This window comes from Cyprinus carpio, chromosome B3 (genome assembly GCF_018340385.1).
Source record: "Cyprinus carpio isolate SPL01 chromosome B3, ASM1834038v1, whole genome shotgun sequence".
NCBI classification, from domain to species: Eukaryota; Metazoa; Chordata; class Actinopteri; order Cypriniformes; family Cyprinidae; genus Cyprinus; species Cyprinus carpio.
In genome coordinates, this window is record NC_056599.1 from 17989157 (window position 1) to 18010532 (window position 21376).

At 37.0% G+C, this 21376-nt stretch overlaps 1 protein-coding gene across 3 annotated transcripts; it reads left to right on the forward strand.

Moving 5' to 3' along the window:
* The first annotated feature begins 1737 nt into the window (after positions 1–1737).
* On the forward strand, positions 1738–20028 carry LOC109064211 (3-phosphoinositide-dependent protein kinase 1-like). 3 transcript variants are annotated; one of them, XM_042720055.1, is made up of 15 exons: positions 1738–1888; positions 12578–12802; positions 13020–13062; positions 13158–13295; positions 13415–13559; positions 13662–13759; positions 14046–14121; positions 14212–14280; positions 14689–14785; positions 14874–15047; positions 16133–16213; positions 16445–16641; positions 16962–17019; positions 17184–17336; positions 18521–20028. In XM_042720055.1, exons 1-15 carry the CDS (start codon positions 1865–1867, stop codon positions 18626–18628), a joined length of 1686 nt encoding a protein of 561 aa, XP_042575989.1. In that variant the 5' UTR covers positions 1738–1864; the 3' UTR covers positions 18629–20028. The 3 variants fall into 3 exon arrangements, with proteins under 3 accessions (XP_042575989.1, XP_042575990.1, XP_042575991.1); XM_042720056.1 differs by having other exon boundaries at positions 18536–20028; XM_042720057.1 differs by lacking the exons at positions 1738–1888; positions 16133–16213 and having other exon boundaries at positions 12512–12802; positions 18536–20028.
* The last annotated feature ends 1348 nt before the right edge of the window (positions 20029–21376 follow it).

Consider the following 21376-nt stretch of genomic DNA (forward strand, 5'->3'; position numbering starts at 1 on the left):
TCGGTGGGTCCAATGGTCAAAGGTGAGTTGTTGCTCACCAGCACCCACTCCACAAAGGCGGTGAATGATTCCCGAGATCCACCTCCAGACAGCCGCGCTCTGCACTCCTCGTTGAGGCTTGCCAGGAAGAATCGGCAGAGGCTGCTGTCTGGGTTGCTGGAATTATTGGTGATCTCTACGAAGAGATTAGATTAATAGACATTAAATGTCTATTAAAGGCTTCCCTGTAGTAAAATTTTATAGATTTTACCTCTTCTGGGTATTTTTACTTGTTCAGTACCTAAATATCGAAGAATTGACAAATTATGTTTAAAAGCATGGGAATGAAGGGCAATGGGGTTCTTTTGGTCATTTAATCATTACTTCTATGTTCTGAAATACCCGTTTTTAAATGGTTACTCCACCCCAAAATGAAAATTTTGTCATGAATCACTTACTCCTATGTCATTCCAAACCTGTAAAAGCTTTGTTTGTCTTCGGAACACAAATTAATATATTTTTGATGCATTCTGACAGCTCTCTGTCCCTCCCATAGACAGCAATGTAATTAACACGATCAACATCCAGAAACATATGGAGATCGGTAAAATAATCCATGTGACATCAGGGGTTCAACCTTAATTTTACGAAGCTACAAGAATACTTTTTGTACACAAAGAAAACAAAAATAACAACCTCATTCAACAATTAGTCTTCGCCGTGTCACCATAGCGCCATTTTGGAGAGTATCCACTGAACGTAAACAGTTTATGCTGTTCTGTGTCAGCCGCACCATGGTCTGATCTTGGGGTGAATTTGCCGGGATGTCCACTTCTGTTAGGATTCGGGTCTGTTTGAATATCTTCCACTTATGAATTATCTTCATCACTGTGGAATGATCAACTTCAGTTTGTTTGCAGATGGCTGCATTACTCATTACCAGCAAACCGCCAAAACGTATGCTTTTATAGAGGTGCTCACTCTAGCTGATGATCAGTTAATCAAAGGTAGGTCTATTTGATTAGCAGTGCCTGACTGCTACTTACCCTCTTAATTCCTATGATAACAGTAAGGGTGTCCTAACTTTGTCACATATGGCTTTTCCATTTTGTCATTGTTTTTAGTAAATAAATAATGACAGTACAATATGTCTTGTGTCGTTGTTCATCTGAGGGTTTCGTTTCCTATATATATACAGTATATATATTTTTTACTATGATACAGAAAACCATGGAATTCAATAGGGTGTCCTAATTTTTTCACATGACTGTATATGGAGAGTGCAGACAAACAAACAAACAATAAATAAATAGGCTAAATAAATATGAAAGTAACTATAAATAAACTTTAAGAGGGTAAACTTATATGGGAGAGTGTAAAAAATAAATACATACACACGTAGGCCTACATAAATATAAAAAAGTAACTATAAATAAACTTTAAGAGGGTAAACTTCTATAGAGGTAAATGGAAGAGTGTAATAAATAAACACATTTGGAAGTAATTATAACTTTGAGCAGGTAAGCTTCTATAGAGGTAGCTACATGGGAGAGCATGTTTGCGATCACATTTGTTTCAACAGCAAAATAAAAGTATCCACATGGAAAACAATATAGACTCGCTAAAGCAGGGGTGCCCAAACTCGGTCCTGGAGGGCAGTTTGGGCACCCTTGAGATGGATTACGGCCGTCAGAAGAGCAAAATGCGATCCTGGTGTCTCCCTCATTGCGCGCGCTGTGCCGCCCTCTGCTGTCTAGAGTGTGCACTGCGCTTCTCCCTCCGCGGCGCGAGCGCTTGTTGTGGTGTGACGTCAGAGCTGCAGCGGCCATCCACTACAGCTCTGCAATGACAACATTACTGAGACATTATCCGCCTGCAGCCGTCCATGGCCAAGACCAAGAGCCAAGCTGTGAGTATATGATGAGAAACACAACATAACACTCGAGTCACACTGAATGAGAGGATGTCCTGGAGCCGCATCTTTATTCACACTGTCCAAATTAGCCACTTGCTATCTTCTTCTAGCTAAGCAGCTTAGTGTTTTGGAAGGGGTTTCACTTTTTTAAGTTTTATTCTTTAAATGCAATTAAAATAATTGACGTAATTTGTTTGTTTGTTTAGGCGTTTTGGAAGACGAAGGGCACGGGCTTGTTTGTTTCAGCATTCCCTAATTTTTATGTTAAGAAAAATAAAAAATAAAATAAAAAAAATCCGTGCTTTAACATAGTTCATCGTTATTGCATGTAGTCATGCCATTAGTTATATACAGTGTAATTTTATTGTAGTTACTTTGGTTGTTTTTAACATGTAGTTTGTCAGCTGACTGGCTAAAAACAAGCAGCAGTGCTCGTGAACATGGCAAAGGAAGTGACGCAGCAGCGCAGAGTCGGTTCATGATGGATTTGTTTAATTTATCTAAGGTGTCTGTACAGTCACCTCATAAAAACCGCTCTCACTAGAGACATGTTTACTTGACAAACAACGCCACGACATTTAAACAGCCGTGTACCAGCTAATCCAACTGTACAGCAGAAGAGACATGATGTAAACAAATATTGCTCGTCATTAGGCCGACGTGATTATTTCCACAAATTAGCCCATGTACAGATTCGAGGAGTTGTACAAGGATTAAACAGCGAAACAGGCTACAGAACTGAAGAAATTTATGTTGCTGTTTTTTTCTTGGCTGTTACTTTGATTAAAATCAAAATGTCAAACAAGTTAGCATTTTATGAGTGTTTTAAAATGATTGCTTTACATTTTAAACAGACTTTTTTTAAGGATATTTGTTGCACAAAATTTACAAAACGAAATGTTACACTTTTATGCTTTATGGTCATGGAAAACCTGGAAGAGTCATGGAAATTGATAAAATCTTAAATAGCATGTAAATTTCGATATCAGATTTTCTGGAATTTTCAGAAGCATTTTGTGTCTTTTTAGTAAAGAAGCGTGTTTCTGCCACATACGAAAAAAAATCACTCACTGGTAAACTATCAATTATGACATGACAAGTCAAATTAAATGAAACTTTAAGTAATAATTCTAAGATTATAATGTTGAAATTATGCAATATTAAGTCACGGCAGTCAAAATATTTCATAAAGTCATTCTTGTTTTTGCCTTTTTATCTTCTCATAATTATGGCTTAGTATCTCACAATTTCAACTTTATATGTTATGACTTTATGTGGCAGAAATTGACTTTCACGTATTACAGATTATTTGGCATTACAGATTAAAAAAAAGGATCATTTAAATATATTATTCTAAGATTTAGATTGAAAATACAGTATCCACACAATGATTTTTAAAACTACTTATTTAGTATCACAATTTAATTCACTAAAATGTAGGGGCCAGAAGAAAGGACCCTGTAAATACTTCCACAAGATCAATAGCCTGGCGCTAATTAATACTACAGTTAATTAGACAAATGCAGCTGTACTAGGAAAATTGTGTTGTGACATCTGCGTTAGGGTGTTGTTTATGTGACCACATATCTGATAATGAGCCACAGCCATGCAGGAAATTCATGCTGCATCGCCTACCTACAAATGCACTGAATGAAACAGTTACTCAGAGTCATTGTGCATGGCTGTGTGTGTGCTAAACAAGTGTTTACACTCTCGAAGACACGACCTGACATTTGCAGCTAGTATGTCTCGACATATTTGGCATCTACAGAGATAGGCTAGTTGTCTCGCAGTGTCTCACAAATGTTTAACAGCAATATGCAGACAGGCTAGACATTGTCTATCTGTCTTTTGCGGTGTTTGATTAAGATTATGATTTGTTTTTTAAAACATAAAAGCACTTTGTCTAGACCTTTCTGAATGTATTTTCCTTGTGAAGGCACTTTATGACCAGGCTTACTAACTCGTTTGATTTCACGCTTATTTTGGCAGCCTGTCAACCTTCACTATAGTGTTCTTTCATGCATACAGTGCCACTATTTGCTTTTTAAGTCACCCAGTGCTGGCTGTTAAAGATGTCATGTCAGGGTATTGTATTTGTTGACTCTATCAAAACTCAACTTCCTAATGTAGTTTTAAATGTGACTTCCAGGAAAGATGTTCGTTGTGCGATCAGATTACAGCGTGGTGCACTATTTTGATGGCATTGATCCTGAGGGTGGAGGCTTTATTCCGCAGCTTGTAATGGTTACTGTTCTTTTAGCCATTGTGTTTATGCCACTCCTATTTATATTATTAATGTGCTATAAAGGAAGTGATGTTACCTGTTAATACTTGAAGTGTCTGTTCAGATAGCTGATCCTTTTACAAACACACACTACCAGTCAAGTTTCTCAAGCTTATATTCTGACAAACATAATGTCTATGTATTTCTTCAGAAACCCAATATTTTAATTGAAATCTATTTTTTTTAATAATAATAATAATAATAATAATAATAATAATAAACTTTTTAATAATAAAAAAAATTGGTAAAACATAATTATGACAAAACGAAATTGAGTCAATTATGAGATAAAAAGTTAAATGAAAGGTTTATAAAAGTATGACAATTAAGTCATTGAAGACAGTCAAAGTTATTAGATATGAAGTAACATTTTTTATCTCATAATTTTGAATCTTCTTACAATTGTGGCTTAGTATTTAATAATTTTTACATTTTATGTTGTAAATATGACATTTTATGTCATAATTATGATTTACCAAAGCATGGATTTATGTGGAGGAAATGTCTTTTATGTATTTGAGATATAACTTGACAGTACATATTTTGATAATATAAATACGTAAATAATAATAATTAAAAAATATATGTATGATTATGATTATTAGGATTATTTTTATTTGGTGTGGTTGGTGAAAAAATAAATATAAATAAGAATGCATAGATGGTTGCTTCTTTTTGTCAATGCACAATGAATATTTTTCAAATAAAAATAAAATTATTAAATAGTAATAAAAAAAAATAGTAATAAAAAGATTTAGATGGTGTGTAAAAACTTTTGACTGGTGCTGCACGTCTGAGATTTTCTTATTTTAGTACTTTATTTTAATGCTGTTTGCAGACAGTTTACATTCCTTCTACCGTTTAATGTATCATAATACTTTGTGTAAATGGCATGATTTCACTTTTTTCTGTGTGTCAAGCTCCTGCAGCATCCATGTTGTCAGTTACAGGTGGGGGGACAATCCTCTTTAGTTTCTGTGGTTAAGTGTGTTTGGCAAAGAGGTATTGGAGAAGTGCCTCATGTAGCAGGTGTCTGGAAAGTACCAGGGTTTTACACAAAACCTTTTAGAATATGTTTTTTTCTCTCTCTCTCCACATTTCTCATAGTAAACAAATGAGGAGTGATCAGCCTGCTGTGGAGAAGCAGGTCTTTCTTTATTTGCATGGCTTCAGGTGTTATCTTTAAGCTAAACTGCCTCATGTTGATACAGATATACCTTTATGTATAAAAGATACATACACACACACATACACACACACACACACACACACACACACACACACACACACACACAGTATAGATGAATTATAATATTAGTCTTGTCTCTCAGGTTCCTCGTTGTGAAGATAGACACTGATCTAAATGCGACATTGCCCCATGTAAACATAAAATGGCATTTACAAGTAAATAAAGATATACAGGGCTTGCAAAATTACAAAATCCCTGGTAGCCCTCCGGGCAGGCATTCTTCGGGTTTTGGTAGCCCAAAATGAATTTAACTAGCCCAAATAAAAAAAGACATCGGCTGAACTTGACTGTGGACAAATCAGTATAATCCGCAAAAACTAGTAGCATATAGGGATGTAACGATTCACTAAACTTGCGACGTGATAAAATTCACGATACAGATTACACAATACAGTTTTCTTACAATTTATTTATATATTTATATATTTTTTTTTACAAAAGGAGATTTGACCAATTATAAATGAAAGGGTGTCCTTTTATTATTTGTCAGACAAAATGCTGCATATTTCTTTGTAAAATTGAAATGTTAAATAATAAAACTAACTTGAAATTTAAAAAACAAATCCCAAATCAAATAAAAAATTATACAACTAAAAGAAATCTCTTCATATAAACAAAGGCTTTGCCTGTGCTCTATTTAAAATCAGAGGCAACCACTGTATTTGAATTACTATCCAAAAAAGATGCTAAATATTATTTGGATTGTATAAGTTAAAAATTTGAAGCAAAAACAGAATGGTCTGATTTTAGCTTTGTGAATGTGATGCAAATTTCACTTTCTGACAGTGGGTGGCACTTATGGAACAGCGAGTATTTATAGGCTGCTGCCCCTTTAAGACTGAATGCACAGATCCAATATAATTAGTGATGGGAAGTTCAGATAATTTTTTTGACTCTGACCTTTGAGTTTTGTTCAGCATAATGGACCAATCTTTTTTCCAATCTTTATATTCCGAAGACTAACAAAGCTTTTATGGGTTTGGAACGACATGGGGGTAAGTGAATAGTGACAAAGATGTTATTTTGGGATTGTGTATTCCTTTAAATTTATAAGCTTTCTTACAAACGGGTGCATTCAAGATTCAAGATTTTATTTGTCACATACAAGTTATATGACATACAACAAGCAGTGAAATGTAGGTCTGGCATACTCTTTTTAGACTGTGCAAAAAAATAAGAAGAAAATTAAATATACACAATATATTAAACTACTACACAGATAATGTGCAGAGATGCTACACAGATGATGTGCAGAGATGTAAACAATGTCCAGTGAGGATGAGTTGCATTGTTAGCTCATCTAAAAAAAACAACAAGAACAAAATAAAACAAGTGCCGTGTACAGAGAGTTATTGAGCAACCCTACACTACCAGAGCATAGTTATTATTATTATTATTATTTTTATCATTATTATAATTATTTTTACACAGCCACAGCCATATCACTCTGCAGCCCAAGACTGGTTGCCCACTGAAGCTAAGCAGGGTTTAGGCTGGTCAGTACCTGGATGGGAGACCTCCTGGGAAAACTAGGTTGCTGTTGAAAGAGGTGTTAGTGAAGCCAGCAGGGGAAGCTCACCCTGTGGTCTGTGTGGGTCCTAATTCCCCAGTATAGTGACGGGGACACTATACTGTCAAAAAACACTGTCTTTCAGATGAGACGTTAAACTGAGGTCCTGACTCTCTGTGGTCATTAAAAATCCCATGGCACTTCTCGTAAAGAGTAGGGGTGAAACCCCAGTGTCCTAGCCAAATTGCCCCCCTGGCCTTTGTCAATCATGGCCTCCTAATATAATCCCCAACCACTTGATTGGCTCTATGACTCTCTCTCCTCTCCACCAGTAGCTGGTGTATGGTGAGTGCACTGGTGCCGTTGTCCTGTGGCTGCCGTCACATCATCCAAGTGGATGCTGCACACTGGTGGTGGTTGAGGAGGGATCCCCCCACATGATTGTAAAGCACTTTGGGTGTACAACAATACACAAAGGGCTACAAAAATGCATCATTAATTAATTAATTCATTAATTCATTCTCTTACAATTACCTGATGCATTTCTGGTCTCAAATTGTTGCTTTTTACGTCTTACAGTTTATAAATGTGTGAATTTCTGTCATGATGGTTCTTTTCCATAACACTGAATGTTGTAACAAAGGTAATAAAGAGTTGGTTAATATTATTAAGTCTCTTTCCGGCTCAGACTGCATAGGTTAAGCTTATGGGTCTATCATGTGATGAACGAAGGACTCAAACCCGAAGAATCGAGAGATGAACTAATCAATTCTCTTTCCGGCTCAGACTGCATTGGTTAAGCTTATGGGGCTGTCACGTGATGAACAAACAACTCGAAAAACCGAAGACTTGAAACAGGTGAACTAACAGGTGTTAGTTTTTCATGTTTTTTGTTTTTCATACTCAGTCAGTTTCACCAGGGATGAACTGCTGAACATTCGGCAGAACGCATCACAAAGTCTCCAGGACGCGCAGACTGGGATTTCTAACACCGTTGCCTAGCGTCCACCAGGCAAATCTCCGCTCTCTACCCAACAAAACGGACAAACTACTTCTGCTTTCCCGGACAAAAAAGGATTTCTCACACTCTGCTGCTCTGTGTTTCATGGAAACCTGGCTGAATGACGCCATTCTGGACAGCGCACTCCTTCTGCCCAGCTTTCAGCTGTTTAGAGCAGATCGCGACACAGAATAAACAGGGAAATCGCGCCGCGGCAGGACATGCTTTTATATCAATGAAAGGTGCTGTACAGATGTAACTATGTTAAAGAAGATGTGCTGTCCTGATCTAGAAGCGCTCTTCATTAACTGCAAGCCGTTCTATTCACCATGGGAGTTTCACTCGTTCATTCACATGTGTACATTCCTCCGCAAGCGCACGTGAGCTCAGCTTTACAGAAACTCGCTGATCAGATCCCAGAGACAGAACAACAACACCTGGACTCTGTTTTAATCATTCTCAGGGACTTTAATAAAGCAAATCTTTCCCGTAAACTGCCAAAATACAGACAGCATGTTACATGTCCCACAGGAGACAGTTATATGCTAGATCACTGTTACACAGCAATAAAAGATGCATATCACTTTGTCCCATGGGCAGCTTTGGGGCTCTCTGATCACTGCCTGGTTCTTATACCAACCTACAGGCAAAAACCCAAATCTGCTGAACCTGTAGTAAAGACTGTAAAGAGATGGACCAACGAAACAGAGTGGGCTTTAAGAGCCTGTTAGACCTCACTGATTGGAGTGTTTTTGAAGCTGCTACCACTGATCTGGACGAACTCACAGAGACTGTAAAATCCTATATTAGTTTCTGTGAGGATATATGCATTCCTACCAGGACTTATTTAACATTCAACAATGATAAGCCATGGTTTACAGCAAAACTCAGACATCTTCGTCAGGCCAAAGAGGATGCCTACAGAAATGGGGACAGAGTCTTGTACAATCAGGCCAGGAACACACTGAATAAGGAGATTAGAGTGGCTAAAAGGACCTACACTATAAAGTTGGAAGATCAGTTTACTTCCAATGACTCAGTGTGGAAAGGTCTGAAAGCCATCACAAACTAGGCAAGGCAAGTTTATTTATATAGCACATTTCGTACACAATGGTAATTCAATGTGCTTTACATAAACGAAAGTAAAATAATCATGAAGAAAATTAATAACAAAAATAAAACAAGCAATTTTAAAACTTTGGAAATGATTTTAAAATTGACTTATTTAAAATGAATTTAAAACAGTTAAAAATAGAAAATTATTTTACATAAAATACAGTGAATACATAAAATACAGTGCAATCAGTTCGGACATCGCACAGTGCTCATTCAATAAATGTACAGCTAAACAGATGAGTATTGAGTCTAGATTTAAATGTGACTAATGTTTTAGCACATCTGATCTCTTCTGGAAGCTGATTCCAACTGCGGGCAGCATAGTAACTAAAGGCAGACTCCCCTTGTTTTGTGTGAACCCTTGGTATTTATAACTGAGTTGATCCTAATGATCTGAGTGTTCTGTTAGGTTTATATTCAGTGAACATATCTGCAATATTTTTTGGTCCTGGGTCATTGAGTGATTTATAAACGAGTAAAAGTACTTTAAAATCAATCTTAAATGTAACTGGAAGCCAGTGTAAGGATCTGAGGACTGGTGTAATATGCTCAGATTTTCTGGTTCTAGTCAGAATTCTGGCAGCAGCATTCTGGATGAGCTGCAGCTGTCTAATGGTCTTTTTGGGAAGGCCGGTGAGGAGACCATTACAGTAGTCCACCCTGCTGGTGATAAAGGCATGAGCTACAAGACACCATGCCCCTGCACTGAGGTGAATCAACAACTTGCTGAAGATTTGAAACCCCCCACACCCATTCTGACCATCTCTCTACACAACCGTTAACACTTCCTGCATTCCCCCCCCACACACACTACAAATCAGTGACGATGATGTGCACCAGGTCTTAAGGAAGAACAAAAGAAGAAAGGCACCAGGCCCAGATGGTGTTACACCAGCCTGTCTGAAAACCTGTGCTGACCAGCTGGCTCCCATCTTTTCACAGATCTTCAACAGATCTCTGGAGTTGTGTGAAGTCCCTTCCTGCTTTAAACACTCCACCATCATCCCCGTTCCAAAGAAACCCAAGATAACAGGACTTAATGACTACAGACCTTTGGCTCTAACATCTGTCGTTGTGAAGTCCTTTGGAAAACTGATTCTGGCTTATCTGAAGGACATCACTGGACCCTTACTGGACCCCCTGCAGTTTGCTTACAAAGCAAACAGGTCCGTGGATGATGCAGTAAACATGGGACTGCACTTCATCCTGCAACATCTGGACAAAACAGGGGCTTATGTGAGGATCCTGTTTGTGGACTTTAGTTCGGCTTTCAACACCATCATCCCAACAGCCCTCCAGACCAAACTGACCCAGCTCTCTGTTCCTAGCTCTATCTGTCAGTGGATCACCAGCTTTCTGACAGATAGGCAACTTATTTTGGATTTAGGGAAATTCATGTCAAACAGCCACTCCACCAACACTGGTGCCCCTCAGGGATGTGTTCTCTCCCCACTGCTCTTCTCCCTGTACACCAACGATTGCACCTCTAAAGATCCCTCTGTCAAGCTTCTGACGTTTGCAGACGACACTACAGTCATCAGTCTCATCCAGGACGGCGACGAGTCTGCTTACAGACAAGAGATTGAGCAGCTGGCTGTCTGGTGCAGTCTTAACAACCTGGAGCTGAACACGCTCAAAACAGTGGAGATGATAGTGGACTTCAGGAGAAACCTCCCTGCACTCCCCCCACTCACCATCATAGATAGCACTGTGGCTGCAGTGGAGTCATTCAAATTCCTGGGAACCACCATCTCTCAGGATCTGAAGTGGGATAATCACATCTACTCCATTGTTAAAATGGCCCAACAAAGGTTGTACTTCCTTCATCAGCTGAGGAAGTTTAACCTGCCACAGGAGCTGCTGAAACAGTTCTACTCAGCCGTTATTAAGTCTGTCATATGCACTTCAATAACTGTCTGGTTTTGTTCCGCTACAAAATCAGACATCAGAAGACTACAGAGAATGGTTTGGACTGCTGAAAGGATTATTGGTGCTCCCCTGCCCACCCTTCAAGAACTGTATACATCCAGAGTTATAAGAGTGAGGGATAGGGATAAGAATCTGGATCCCTCACATCCAAGTTATCCCCTTTTTGAACTTTTGCCATCTGGCCGGCGCCTCAGAGCCACAAATACCAGGACAGCCAGGCACAAGAACAGTTTCTTCCCCCAGGCAATCTACCTCATGAACAGTCAAATGTTCTCCACTTTCTGCAATAAAATGTGCAATAACCGTATGTTTATTTGTTACCACCTCCATCCTAGTACGTCCCTGCATCTCACTCTATTCTATTCCATTTTATCATCTATAGCACAACTGTTCATACAATTTATTAACAAATTCCTTATATGCGCAAGCATACTTGGCAATAAAGCTCTTTCTGATTCTGATTCTACTTGACTAATTCCAGTACAGAACCTATAGGATGTTGCGCATGTGCGACTGAATGAATCACTCCCCGAGACGACTCGTTCTTCCCGTCACATTAAAGATTCATTCAAAATGAACAAATTGAATGACCCATCACTAAATATAATGATGCACAGGTGATTTACTTAAGACATAACCGACTGTGTTTACGAGAGTCCTTCAGAGACAATTATTTTGAGATATTTATGTGTGTGTGTTCATTCAGAAGCAAGGATACGCGAAAGAGGAATAAATTCTGTGTACACGCATTGTCTGAAACGTATGGTGCCCGGGAGCTGACATAGTAGGTTCACTTAGTTTTGTCATAGCAACAACATAATAACTCGTGGGAAACGTGGTAATATGCCGTGGCTATAAGATATTAATTTGTGGGAATGTCATATTAACTCGTGGGAACGTGATATTATGTCGTGGCCTTGAGATCATTTTGTCGAGGTATTGACATCTTTATGTCAGGGCAGGGCGGTGATGCATTTTGGTAGCCTGACTGGAAAACACAAAAGCCCCGGGACATCAGGCTAGCGATTTTGCAAGCCCTGATAGATTTGCCTACAAGAAATAATTCTAATGTACTTGCTTGGATGTTATTTAAAGTAAGCATCCAATATTCACCCAAAAATGAAAAATTGCTGAATATAGGCTCACCCAAACTCAGGCCATCCAAGATGTTGAGGAGTTTGTTCCTTCATCAAAACAGATTTGGAGAAATTGATTATTACATTGCTTGCTCACCAATGGATCCTCTGAAGTGAATGGGTGCCATCAGAATGAGAGTTTTAACAGCTGATAAAAACATCACAATAATCCACAAGTAAACCACAAGACTCCAGTCCATCAATTAACATTAAACTCCATAAGGGTAAATATTTGGCGTTCTCTGCAGCGTAAACAAAGGCAGGTCTGAGTGAATGAATGTGAGTACTCGTAATCCTGGGTGAAAACAAACACAGCCCTCCCCTCTACGGAAGCTCTACTGTACTTTATCAGCTGCTGGTTACTGCCTCCAAGGTGGTTTTGTTCCTCATTGCACATGCAGCCACATGTCTGAGTCTGTGTCATGTTTGCTCTGTGTGTGTGTTTTGCCCATTCAGTACGATGCTGCTCCCATCCAGCCTAGCGTGGTGTTGTGCTCCTGTGCTTCTTCATCAATGGTAAAGATTCAGCTCAACTCCAACCTTCCTCATTGTCTCAGTATGGAGATCCGCGGGGGTGAGGCAAGCGTTCAGGAAAAGACGTCTACCATCAAGCCTCCACAATCACGCAAGAAGGAGGATTTCAGCTTTGGCAAAATTTTAGGAGAGGGTTCCTTCTCAACAGTGGGTACAATTTTTGTTTTAGTAGCCCGCATGTCAGAAGACTTTGCAAAAAAATGTTTAATATTTATTTAATAACGATTTTAAAACAAATTTATATTTTTTGGGGGGGCTCTGAATAGGCAGGTTAGTGATGGATATTTTTGGTAGTTGAATAACAATAAAGTTTTACGATGGCTTCATTGATTTGTTGTAATATCTGTACACATTTGAATTGCAGGTTGTGCTTGCAAAGGAACTGGCCACAGGAAAGGAATATGCAAGTAATGGGCATTATATTATATTTAATTATATATATATATTTGTGTGTGTATGTTAGTAAATAAATGAACTAAACTGATGTACATTTGTTTTCCAGTGAAGATTCTAGAGAAGAATCACATCAGGAAAGAGAATAAAGCACACTATGTGATCAGAGAGAAGGATATATTGTCAAGCATAGATCATCCCTTTTTCGTAAAGCTCTTCTTCACGTTTCAAGATTCCCATAAATTATGTATCCTTTTCAGAATAAAACTGTGGTGTTGAGCTGTGAAACTGTAAAATGAAATCAAGCATGTGTTTGTTAAACTCATTATTACTTTGTTAAAATGTTCTTAACTTCTAATCCATCAGATTTTGCCCTCAGTTATGCAAAGAATGGAGAACTACTTAGATACATTCGCAAAATAGGCTCATTTGATGAGACTTGCACAAGATTCTACACTGCTGAGATAGTTTGTGCACTCGAGTATTTGCACGCAATGGGAATTATTCACAGGTAATTTACACTTTTGACCAACAATAGGAATAATTTCATAATGCATTTTTAAGTATTAATTTTAATTATTATTATTTTTATTTTTTTTCATTATTTATTTAGGGACCTTAAGCCAGAGAACATTTTACTGAGCGAAGACATGCACATTCAAATTACGGATTTCGGGACAGCAAAACAGTTGTCAGCAGACAGCGTTCAAAGTAACGCAACATTATTAAATATTTTGTGGAATTGTTTTGTTCTGGTTGTTGTTTTTTTCCTAACGACTGTCTTTAACTTCCTTCAACCCCCTTGTAGGTCAGACATGAAGCGTTTGTTATCTATAGATACACTCACAACAGCTCTCAAATAACATAAATATAGGACAGTCTATCATTTTTCTTTATGCACATATATGAATTGTCAGTGCGGTTATGGCCCCTGAAGATATGTAATGATGTTTTGCCCACCTAAATCTGCTCTTAATATCAAGACTTGTCTTTACAGCAAGAGCCAATTCTTTTGTTGGCACTGCACAGTACGTTTCTCCAGAGCTGCTGACAGAAAAATCAGCCTGCAAAAGGTTTTGGCATTTATTGTGCAATATTACCAGATTAAGATGTGAATAAGTTGCATTGAAATTGTTTTATTTTCTGTGATATTTCTCGTTTAGTTCTGATCTCTGGGCACTGGGTTGTATAATCTACCAGCTGGTGGCTGGGTTACCTCCGTTTAGAGCCGGGTAAGTTACTGATCAATTCAGCTTCAGTTCAATTAAAATAATCAAAATAATGTGGTGATGATGCTTTGCACTTCAGCTGAAGTGCTGGTGGTTGATCACTGCTGTAATCGCAGTTTTAAAAAACATGGTGTGAAATAACAGGAAGTGTTGGCTTTGGTGTTTATGACTTGTTTGTGTAGACAGAACAGAGGGCTTCTGAGGAAACCCCAACCACTGGGTCACATGACCCACTTGCCATTTTGGTTACATTGCAACCAATAAATTGGCTTGGATGGCCGTTGAACACAAAACACTCAACCACGTGACTAACTTAACCCTTTAGTTCTCTCAGCTGATTTAGAGCTCTTCGCTGCAAACCATTCAGTTGATATTGAGTTCAGTTAGTCATTTACTTTTGTCTTTTAATAGGAATGAGTACTTGATTTTCCAAAAGATAATCAAGCTGGAATATGAATTTCCTGAGAAGTTCTTTCCTAAAGCTAAAGATCTGGTGCAGCGACTGTTGGTAAGAATCTTTGTTTCCATTACCTATCATCACTTTCGGGCCGCACGAGTGTGTTGAAGCACACTCATTGTTTTCCTTCTGATTTCAGTCTTTGGACCCTAGAAAGCGGCTAGGATGTGAGGAAATGGGTGGGTTCAATCCACTGAAAGGCCACATGTTCTTTGAGACAATCTCATGGGAGAACTTGCCGGTTCAGACTCCACCCAAGCTGACCCCTTACCTACCAGCCATGGCTGAAGATGATGAAGACTACTATGGCAATGTTAGTTAGATTTATCATACCTATTATGCACAATACTATGAAATATTACATATAAACAGTGTTTTGATTTTGTTTGTTTTCTGTTGTTTTTTTCTTTTGGATTATTTTTTTCTTATGATTTTTATTTAGTTGTTTTTGTTTCTTTTTTTTCTTTGTTTTGTGTTTTATTTGGTTGTTTTTGTTATGGTTTTTATTTTGTTATTTTTGTTTCTTTGTTTTGTTTGGTTGTTTTTATGATTTTTATTTTGTTATTTTTATTTCTTTGTTTTGTGTTTTGTTTGGTAGTTTTTATGTTTTTACTTTGTTATTTTTGTATCTGTTTTGTGTTTTGTTTGGTTGTTTTTGTGATGATTTTTATTTAGTTGTTTTTGTTTCTTTGTTTTGTTTTTTTCCTTTGTTTTGTGTTTTGTTTGGTATTTTTTGTTATTTTGTTATTTTTATTTCTTTGTTTTGTGTTTTGTTTGCTAGTTTTTGTTATGATTTTTACTTTGTTATTTTTGTATCTTTGTTTTGTGTTTTGTTTGGTTGTTTTTGTTTTGATTTTTACTTTGTTATTTTTGTTTCTTTGTTTTGTGTTTTGTTTGGTTGTTTTTGTTATGATCTTTACTTTGTTATTTTTGTTTCTTTGTTTTGTGTTTTGTTTGGTTGTTTTTGTTATGATCTTTATTTAGTTGTTTTTGTTTTGTTTGGTAGTTTTTATGTTTTTTTTATTTTGTTATTTTTATTTCTTTGTTTTGTGTTTTGTTTGCTAGTTTTTGTTATGATTTTTACTTTATTTTTGTATCTTTGTTTTGTGTTTTGTTTGGTAGTTTTTATGTTTTTTATTTTGTTATTTTTGCTTTGTTTTGTTTTTGTAAACAGCCTCATGCATTATGTTTTAAGAAATCAAAATAGATCACTTGTTAAACCTATAGAAACTGGGTTCTACTTTACAGCTAACATTTCATGTTTCTTTTAAGTCCGGATGAAATCTAAATTGATCCTTTTTACTTAGCGCACTTTACTAGTCTTGTGCAAGTTAGTCCACTGAAAATTACTTTGTCTTTGTAATATCGTCAAAATCTGAAAATTTGCTTCCCATCTAGAATGGTGTTTCTTCTAATGACGTCAGCTTGACGGCTTGTGCAGAACATCCTTATACCCTCTCCTCTGACCGTCTACCTGCTGTGAGCTAGAGATGGTGCTAAAATCAAGCCCTGCCATCTATTTTTTTTCTCATTTAATATTCTTTTTCACTCTTTGATACAAAATAAAATCGGCCACGAGTTCAGGTTAAATTAAAGTTAAATATTTAAGTTTCTAAAGTCGGTTAATAGTACAAATTGCGAGCTCATAAGTGCAGGCTCGCTGGGTCTTGTCTCTGTGTACTGATTTGCTGTTTTATTTGAATCATGCAGTATGAAGATCTCCTCAGTCAGTTCAGCAGCCTGCAGGTGGTCCCATCCAGCTCATCTCAGATCGTCCCACTGAGATCCTGCAGCAATATTGAGCAGTACGTCCATGACTTGGACAGCAACTCCTTTGAGCTGGACCTGCAGTTCTCCAGTGAGGAGAAACGACTTCTGCTGCAGAAGCAAACAAGTGGCAACCCTTGGTATGTTATAACCTTCATTCAGAAATTTGTTTTCCTGCTCATAAACATTCATTCTGGTTAAATATTAAATTGCCATCCTGTAGTGACAGCACAGTTTAAACACACATTAATTTTGTTATTACACATAGTAAAAGAGATTATAAAGGGTGTGTGTATGTGCTTATAATGATCTTTTTTATCTCTTGCATTTCCTGTTAGGTTTTTATTATAGCATGTTTTAAAATAAACTCTTGATCATTATAGTTCTCTTTTCAACAACACCAAGTAGCACTAACTGCCAGCTTATTCATTAACATCTGCTATTTATTTCTGTCTCAAAGGCACCAGTTTGTTGAAAATAACTTGATATATAAAATGGGACCAGTTGACAAACGAAAGGTAACATTCTTTCTCCCTTTTTCTCTAATTTTTTTATGGTATCTAGAGTGAAAAACAGGTGCATGGTTTTCTTTCTTTTGGTTTTCAAATAGCACCCTCATTTGGCTGCAGTTGGAAATGACAGTAAATATTTTTTAACCTTTGTTGTTTGTCATTTTTCACAGGGACTGTTTGCTCGACGCCGTCAGCTTTTACTGACAGAAGGGCCACATCTATATTATGTGGATCCTGTGAATAAAATACTAAAGGGGGAAATTCCATGGTCTCCAGAGCTGCGTCCCGAGGCCAAGAATTTCAAGACATTTTTTGTCCACACGGTAAAAATTCTAGTATTTTTTAAAAACTTTTTGATAATATCGATACATAAGTAGTTTTATATATTTCTATAATTGATTTGTAGGTTATGATGTTATAGTTATTTGACTAATATTTGCCTTCTCTAGAAGCTTTATGAATGGTATTAAATGAAAAGTTAACCCAAAAATGAAAATTTTCTGAAAATGTACTTCATCCAAGATGTAGAGGAGTTTGTTTCTTCATCGGAAACAGATTTGGAGAAATTTAGCATTACATCACTTGCTCAATAATGGATCCTCTGCAGTGAATGGGTGCCGTCAGAATAAGAGTCTAAACAGCTGATAAAAACATCACAATAATCCACACAACTCCAGTCCATCAGTTAACATCTTGTGAAGCGAAAAGTCACGTATTTGTAGGAAACAAATCCATCATTAAGATGTTTTAACTTCAAACCGTTGCTTCCCGCTGAAATACGAGTGGTCTATCCATAGTATTGCTTTTTCCAGTGAAAACTTCTTGTCTGTATCAGGATTTGTTTCTTACAAACACATAGCTTTTCACTTCACAAGATTTTAATTGATGGACTGGAGTTGAGTTGGAGTTTGCACTCTCATTCTGACGGCACCCATTCACTGTAGAGGATCCATTGGTGAGCAAGTCATGTAATGCTAAATTTCTACAAATCTGTTTGTAGAAACCTACATTTCCATCAAATTATCATTTTTTGAGTGAAGTGTTCCTTTAAATGTATGGTACTATGAAAGTGAAAGTGATGTGACATACAGCCAAGTATGGTGACCCATACTCAGAATTCGTGTTCTGCATTTAACCCATCCAAAGTGCACACACACAGCAGTGAACACACACACATCGTAAACACACACCCGGAGCAGTGGGCAGCCATTTATGCTGCGGCGCCCGGGGAGCAGTTGGGGGTTCGGTGTCTTGCTCAAGGGCACCTCAGCCATGGTATTGCCGGCCCAAGACTCGAACCCACAACCTTAGGGTTAGGAGTTAAACTCTCTAACCACTAGGCCACGACTTCCCCAGTAAGATAAATGCATCATACTGAAGGATTAGTAAATGTAATTTATATGACTTAGTATTAACATGGTGCTCTAAGGTTACATATCCAAAGAAAACATGGTAATATCATGGTACTTCTTGGGACTTTGCTAAATACTGCTAAATCTTTTCATAGTTTTCTCATGTGCAGCCAAACAGGACATATTATCTCATGGATCCCAGTGGTAATGCGGACAAATGGTGCAAGAAGATTCAAGAGGTGTGGGGAACAGTATATCACTAATAAGACTACTGGCATGCCGGGGCATGAGAAGACCACTGGAGTCAAGGCAAGTCTTAAAGGTCTGAGTCCTTCACCATTCACCTACCAATCAGAAAGTCAACTGTGCATTTATGGGACTAGTGCATCAATATTCCTTCTTGAAGTAAAAAGATGTTTTGCTTGCAGTGTTTTTGTCATATTTAGCAGGTGTAATATAAAAGCAAAGATTAGTAAAACTCATCAAATCCGCAATTTGTACACTATATATGTGTATGTAGATATGTATATACATAGGAGGTATCCCAAAAGCTTGGGGAAAAAAACACTCAATCTATGGCCTTTTAAAATAATAAGGATAGCTATAGAGGACACTCAAATGACCCTACAGGTCAAGTACATATTAAATTCATACACATGTCATTAATATATTTCTATTTATTCTCTAAGTCATGTTGTTCACCTGTAGAATATCATATTACATGTAATTATCATCATCTGAAAAAGAATCACTTCTGAGACGTTATATTTAGTCTGAAATTTACCCAGCAATGGATTTTTTTGTGGTTTCACATGTGAAACTTGCACTGGGTTCCTTAAATCTGCTGTTTATGTTTGTTTTATATTATACTTTATTTAAAAACATTGGTTTAGTTTGAAAATAAGTACTTGATTAGGTACGTTACACAGTATACACAGTAAGAGAGCAGCAATAAAAGCAGATGGCTGTCAACAGTCATGTTTTGTCGTGCCGGGTGATTCTCTTGCAGTGTAAATATGGTGTTATACCTACGGGAATTGAGCTGTGAAGAGGATCGCAACTGTAAATAAGGGCCGTGTTTGCAGATGCAGTTTTTGACCACTTAATTGTACATTTAAAAGGATGTTGGTCCAGCACAGACAAACGAAAACTCTGTAACTAAGTGAGAATCAAACACAGAAGTCTGTTTTTCTTCTTTTGTTGTGTTGTCTCCTTGCATTTTTTGAGGAATTGTTCAATCGTGTGTTTATAACACGATTAGGTGTGTCAGCGAATACAACTGTGATGTACAGATGATGTATTATTCAGAAAGTAACACAGTGTTACTGGATTTGCACCTTGTATAATTTTATTCTTATGTAAGATTATTCGCTGGCAGTGGCTCAGCCTGTAGTACCTAATATATTATTTAAATTCTAATATTCTGAGATTTTAATTGACTCATGTTCAGGGGCCACGTGTTGTAAATATTGAGATGTTAACCTTTGAATTGTAAATGATGGCTGTAATATTTGCAAGATTTTTATGTGTCCTAATCAGGTCACTCAGATTATATCAGATTCAATGTTTATGCCCTTGGATTTCCATGCACCTTAATGATACTGAAGAATGTCCAGGAGAAAATCATGCTAAGTCTCATAATAAAAGTATATTTGAAGAGTAAGAACTTTCTGCTTGTGTTTCTAACATGTGCGAGACAGCAGTGCTAAGACAACAGCTCCCAATAGACTTTCCATGTCTTGTACATCTGGCTCATTTGGCTGTCTCATGCATGCTGGCTAAGTTAAATCCTTAGCTTAATATCCAGCGATATTGTCGACTTGATTGCACAGATACTATTTAAACTGAACTGAGCTGGATGATGACATCACTGAATTCAATGATGAACTGCCTTTAACTGAAAATTGAGTGTTTGCTATTTTCATTTTGCATTATTGACACACTATTTATCCTATTTAATACTGTAAAGTGCATTGACACAATCTGTATCGTTAAAAACACTATATGGATAAAGGTGACAATCATGCACACTCTCATAACACTGATGCAGATAAATTATCTGATTAAACCATAGAAATATAAACTAGATCACTATACTTATCTAAGCCATTGAAATATGAACTGTTCTACTTGTGTTTGTCACACTAAACCATCGATATGTTAAATGTTTTCTGGTGTTTATCGTGTTAAACCAAAGAAACACTACCTATATCATTATGGGAGCCTGTTCTCACAGAATAAGAAAAATATATTGTTTTTGTAAATCATAATTATGACTAAGATGAATAGTCAAAATGTCAAAATCTCATAATTTTGACTTCTATTAACTATGACTTAGTATATCATAATTTTGACTTGGTATGTTTTAATTGCCTTTTTATAACAACTTTTAATCTCATAATTATATCATCTCAAAAATCTCATAGTTCCTTATAACTTCAATTTTTGTTATATTTGACCTTTGACCTCATAGTATTTTATAACTATGACTTTTTATCTCATAACTGACCCTTTATCTTAGAATTTTTACTTTCATAATTTTTCAGTTTAATTTTACAGTAAGTTTACAGACATTTTCTTTAACCCTAAAACACAATGCCCATCTTAAAGGGGTCATATGATGCTGCTAAAAAGAACATTATTTTTGTGTATTTGGTGTAATGAAATGTGTTTATGCGGTTTAAGGTTCAAAAAACACATTAATTTCCACATAATGTACATTATTGTTTCTCCTCTATGCCCCGCCTTCTGAAACGCATCGATTTTTTTCAAGGTTCATCGGTCTGAAAAGCGAGGTCTGCTGTGATTGGCCAGCTATCCAGCACATTGTGATTGGCTGAATGCCTCAAGCATGAGTAGGAAATGTTACGCCTCTTAACATATTGTGATGCCTTGTCCGGCTGGAGCGACGAGACAGAAACATAAAACCCTTTATAAACGTGATATAAACATGATTTCTAATCGTGTCCTCTTTTGGAAGGCCAAACAAAGTAGTTTCACTTTCTCAACGG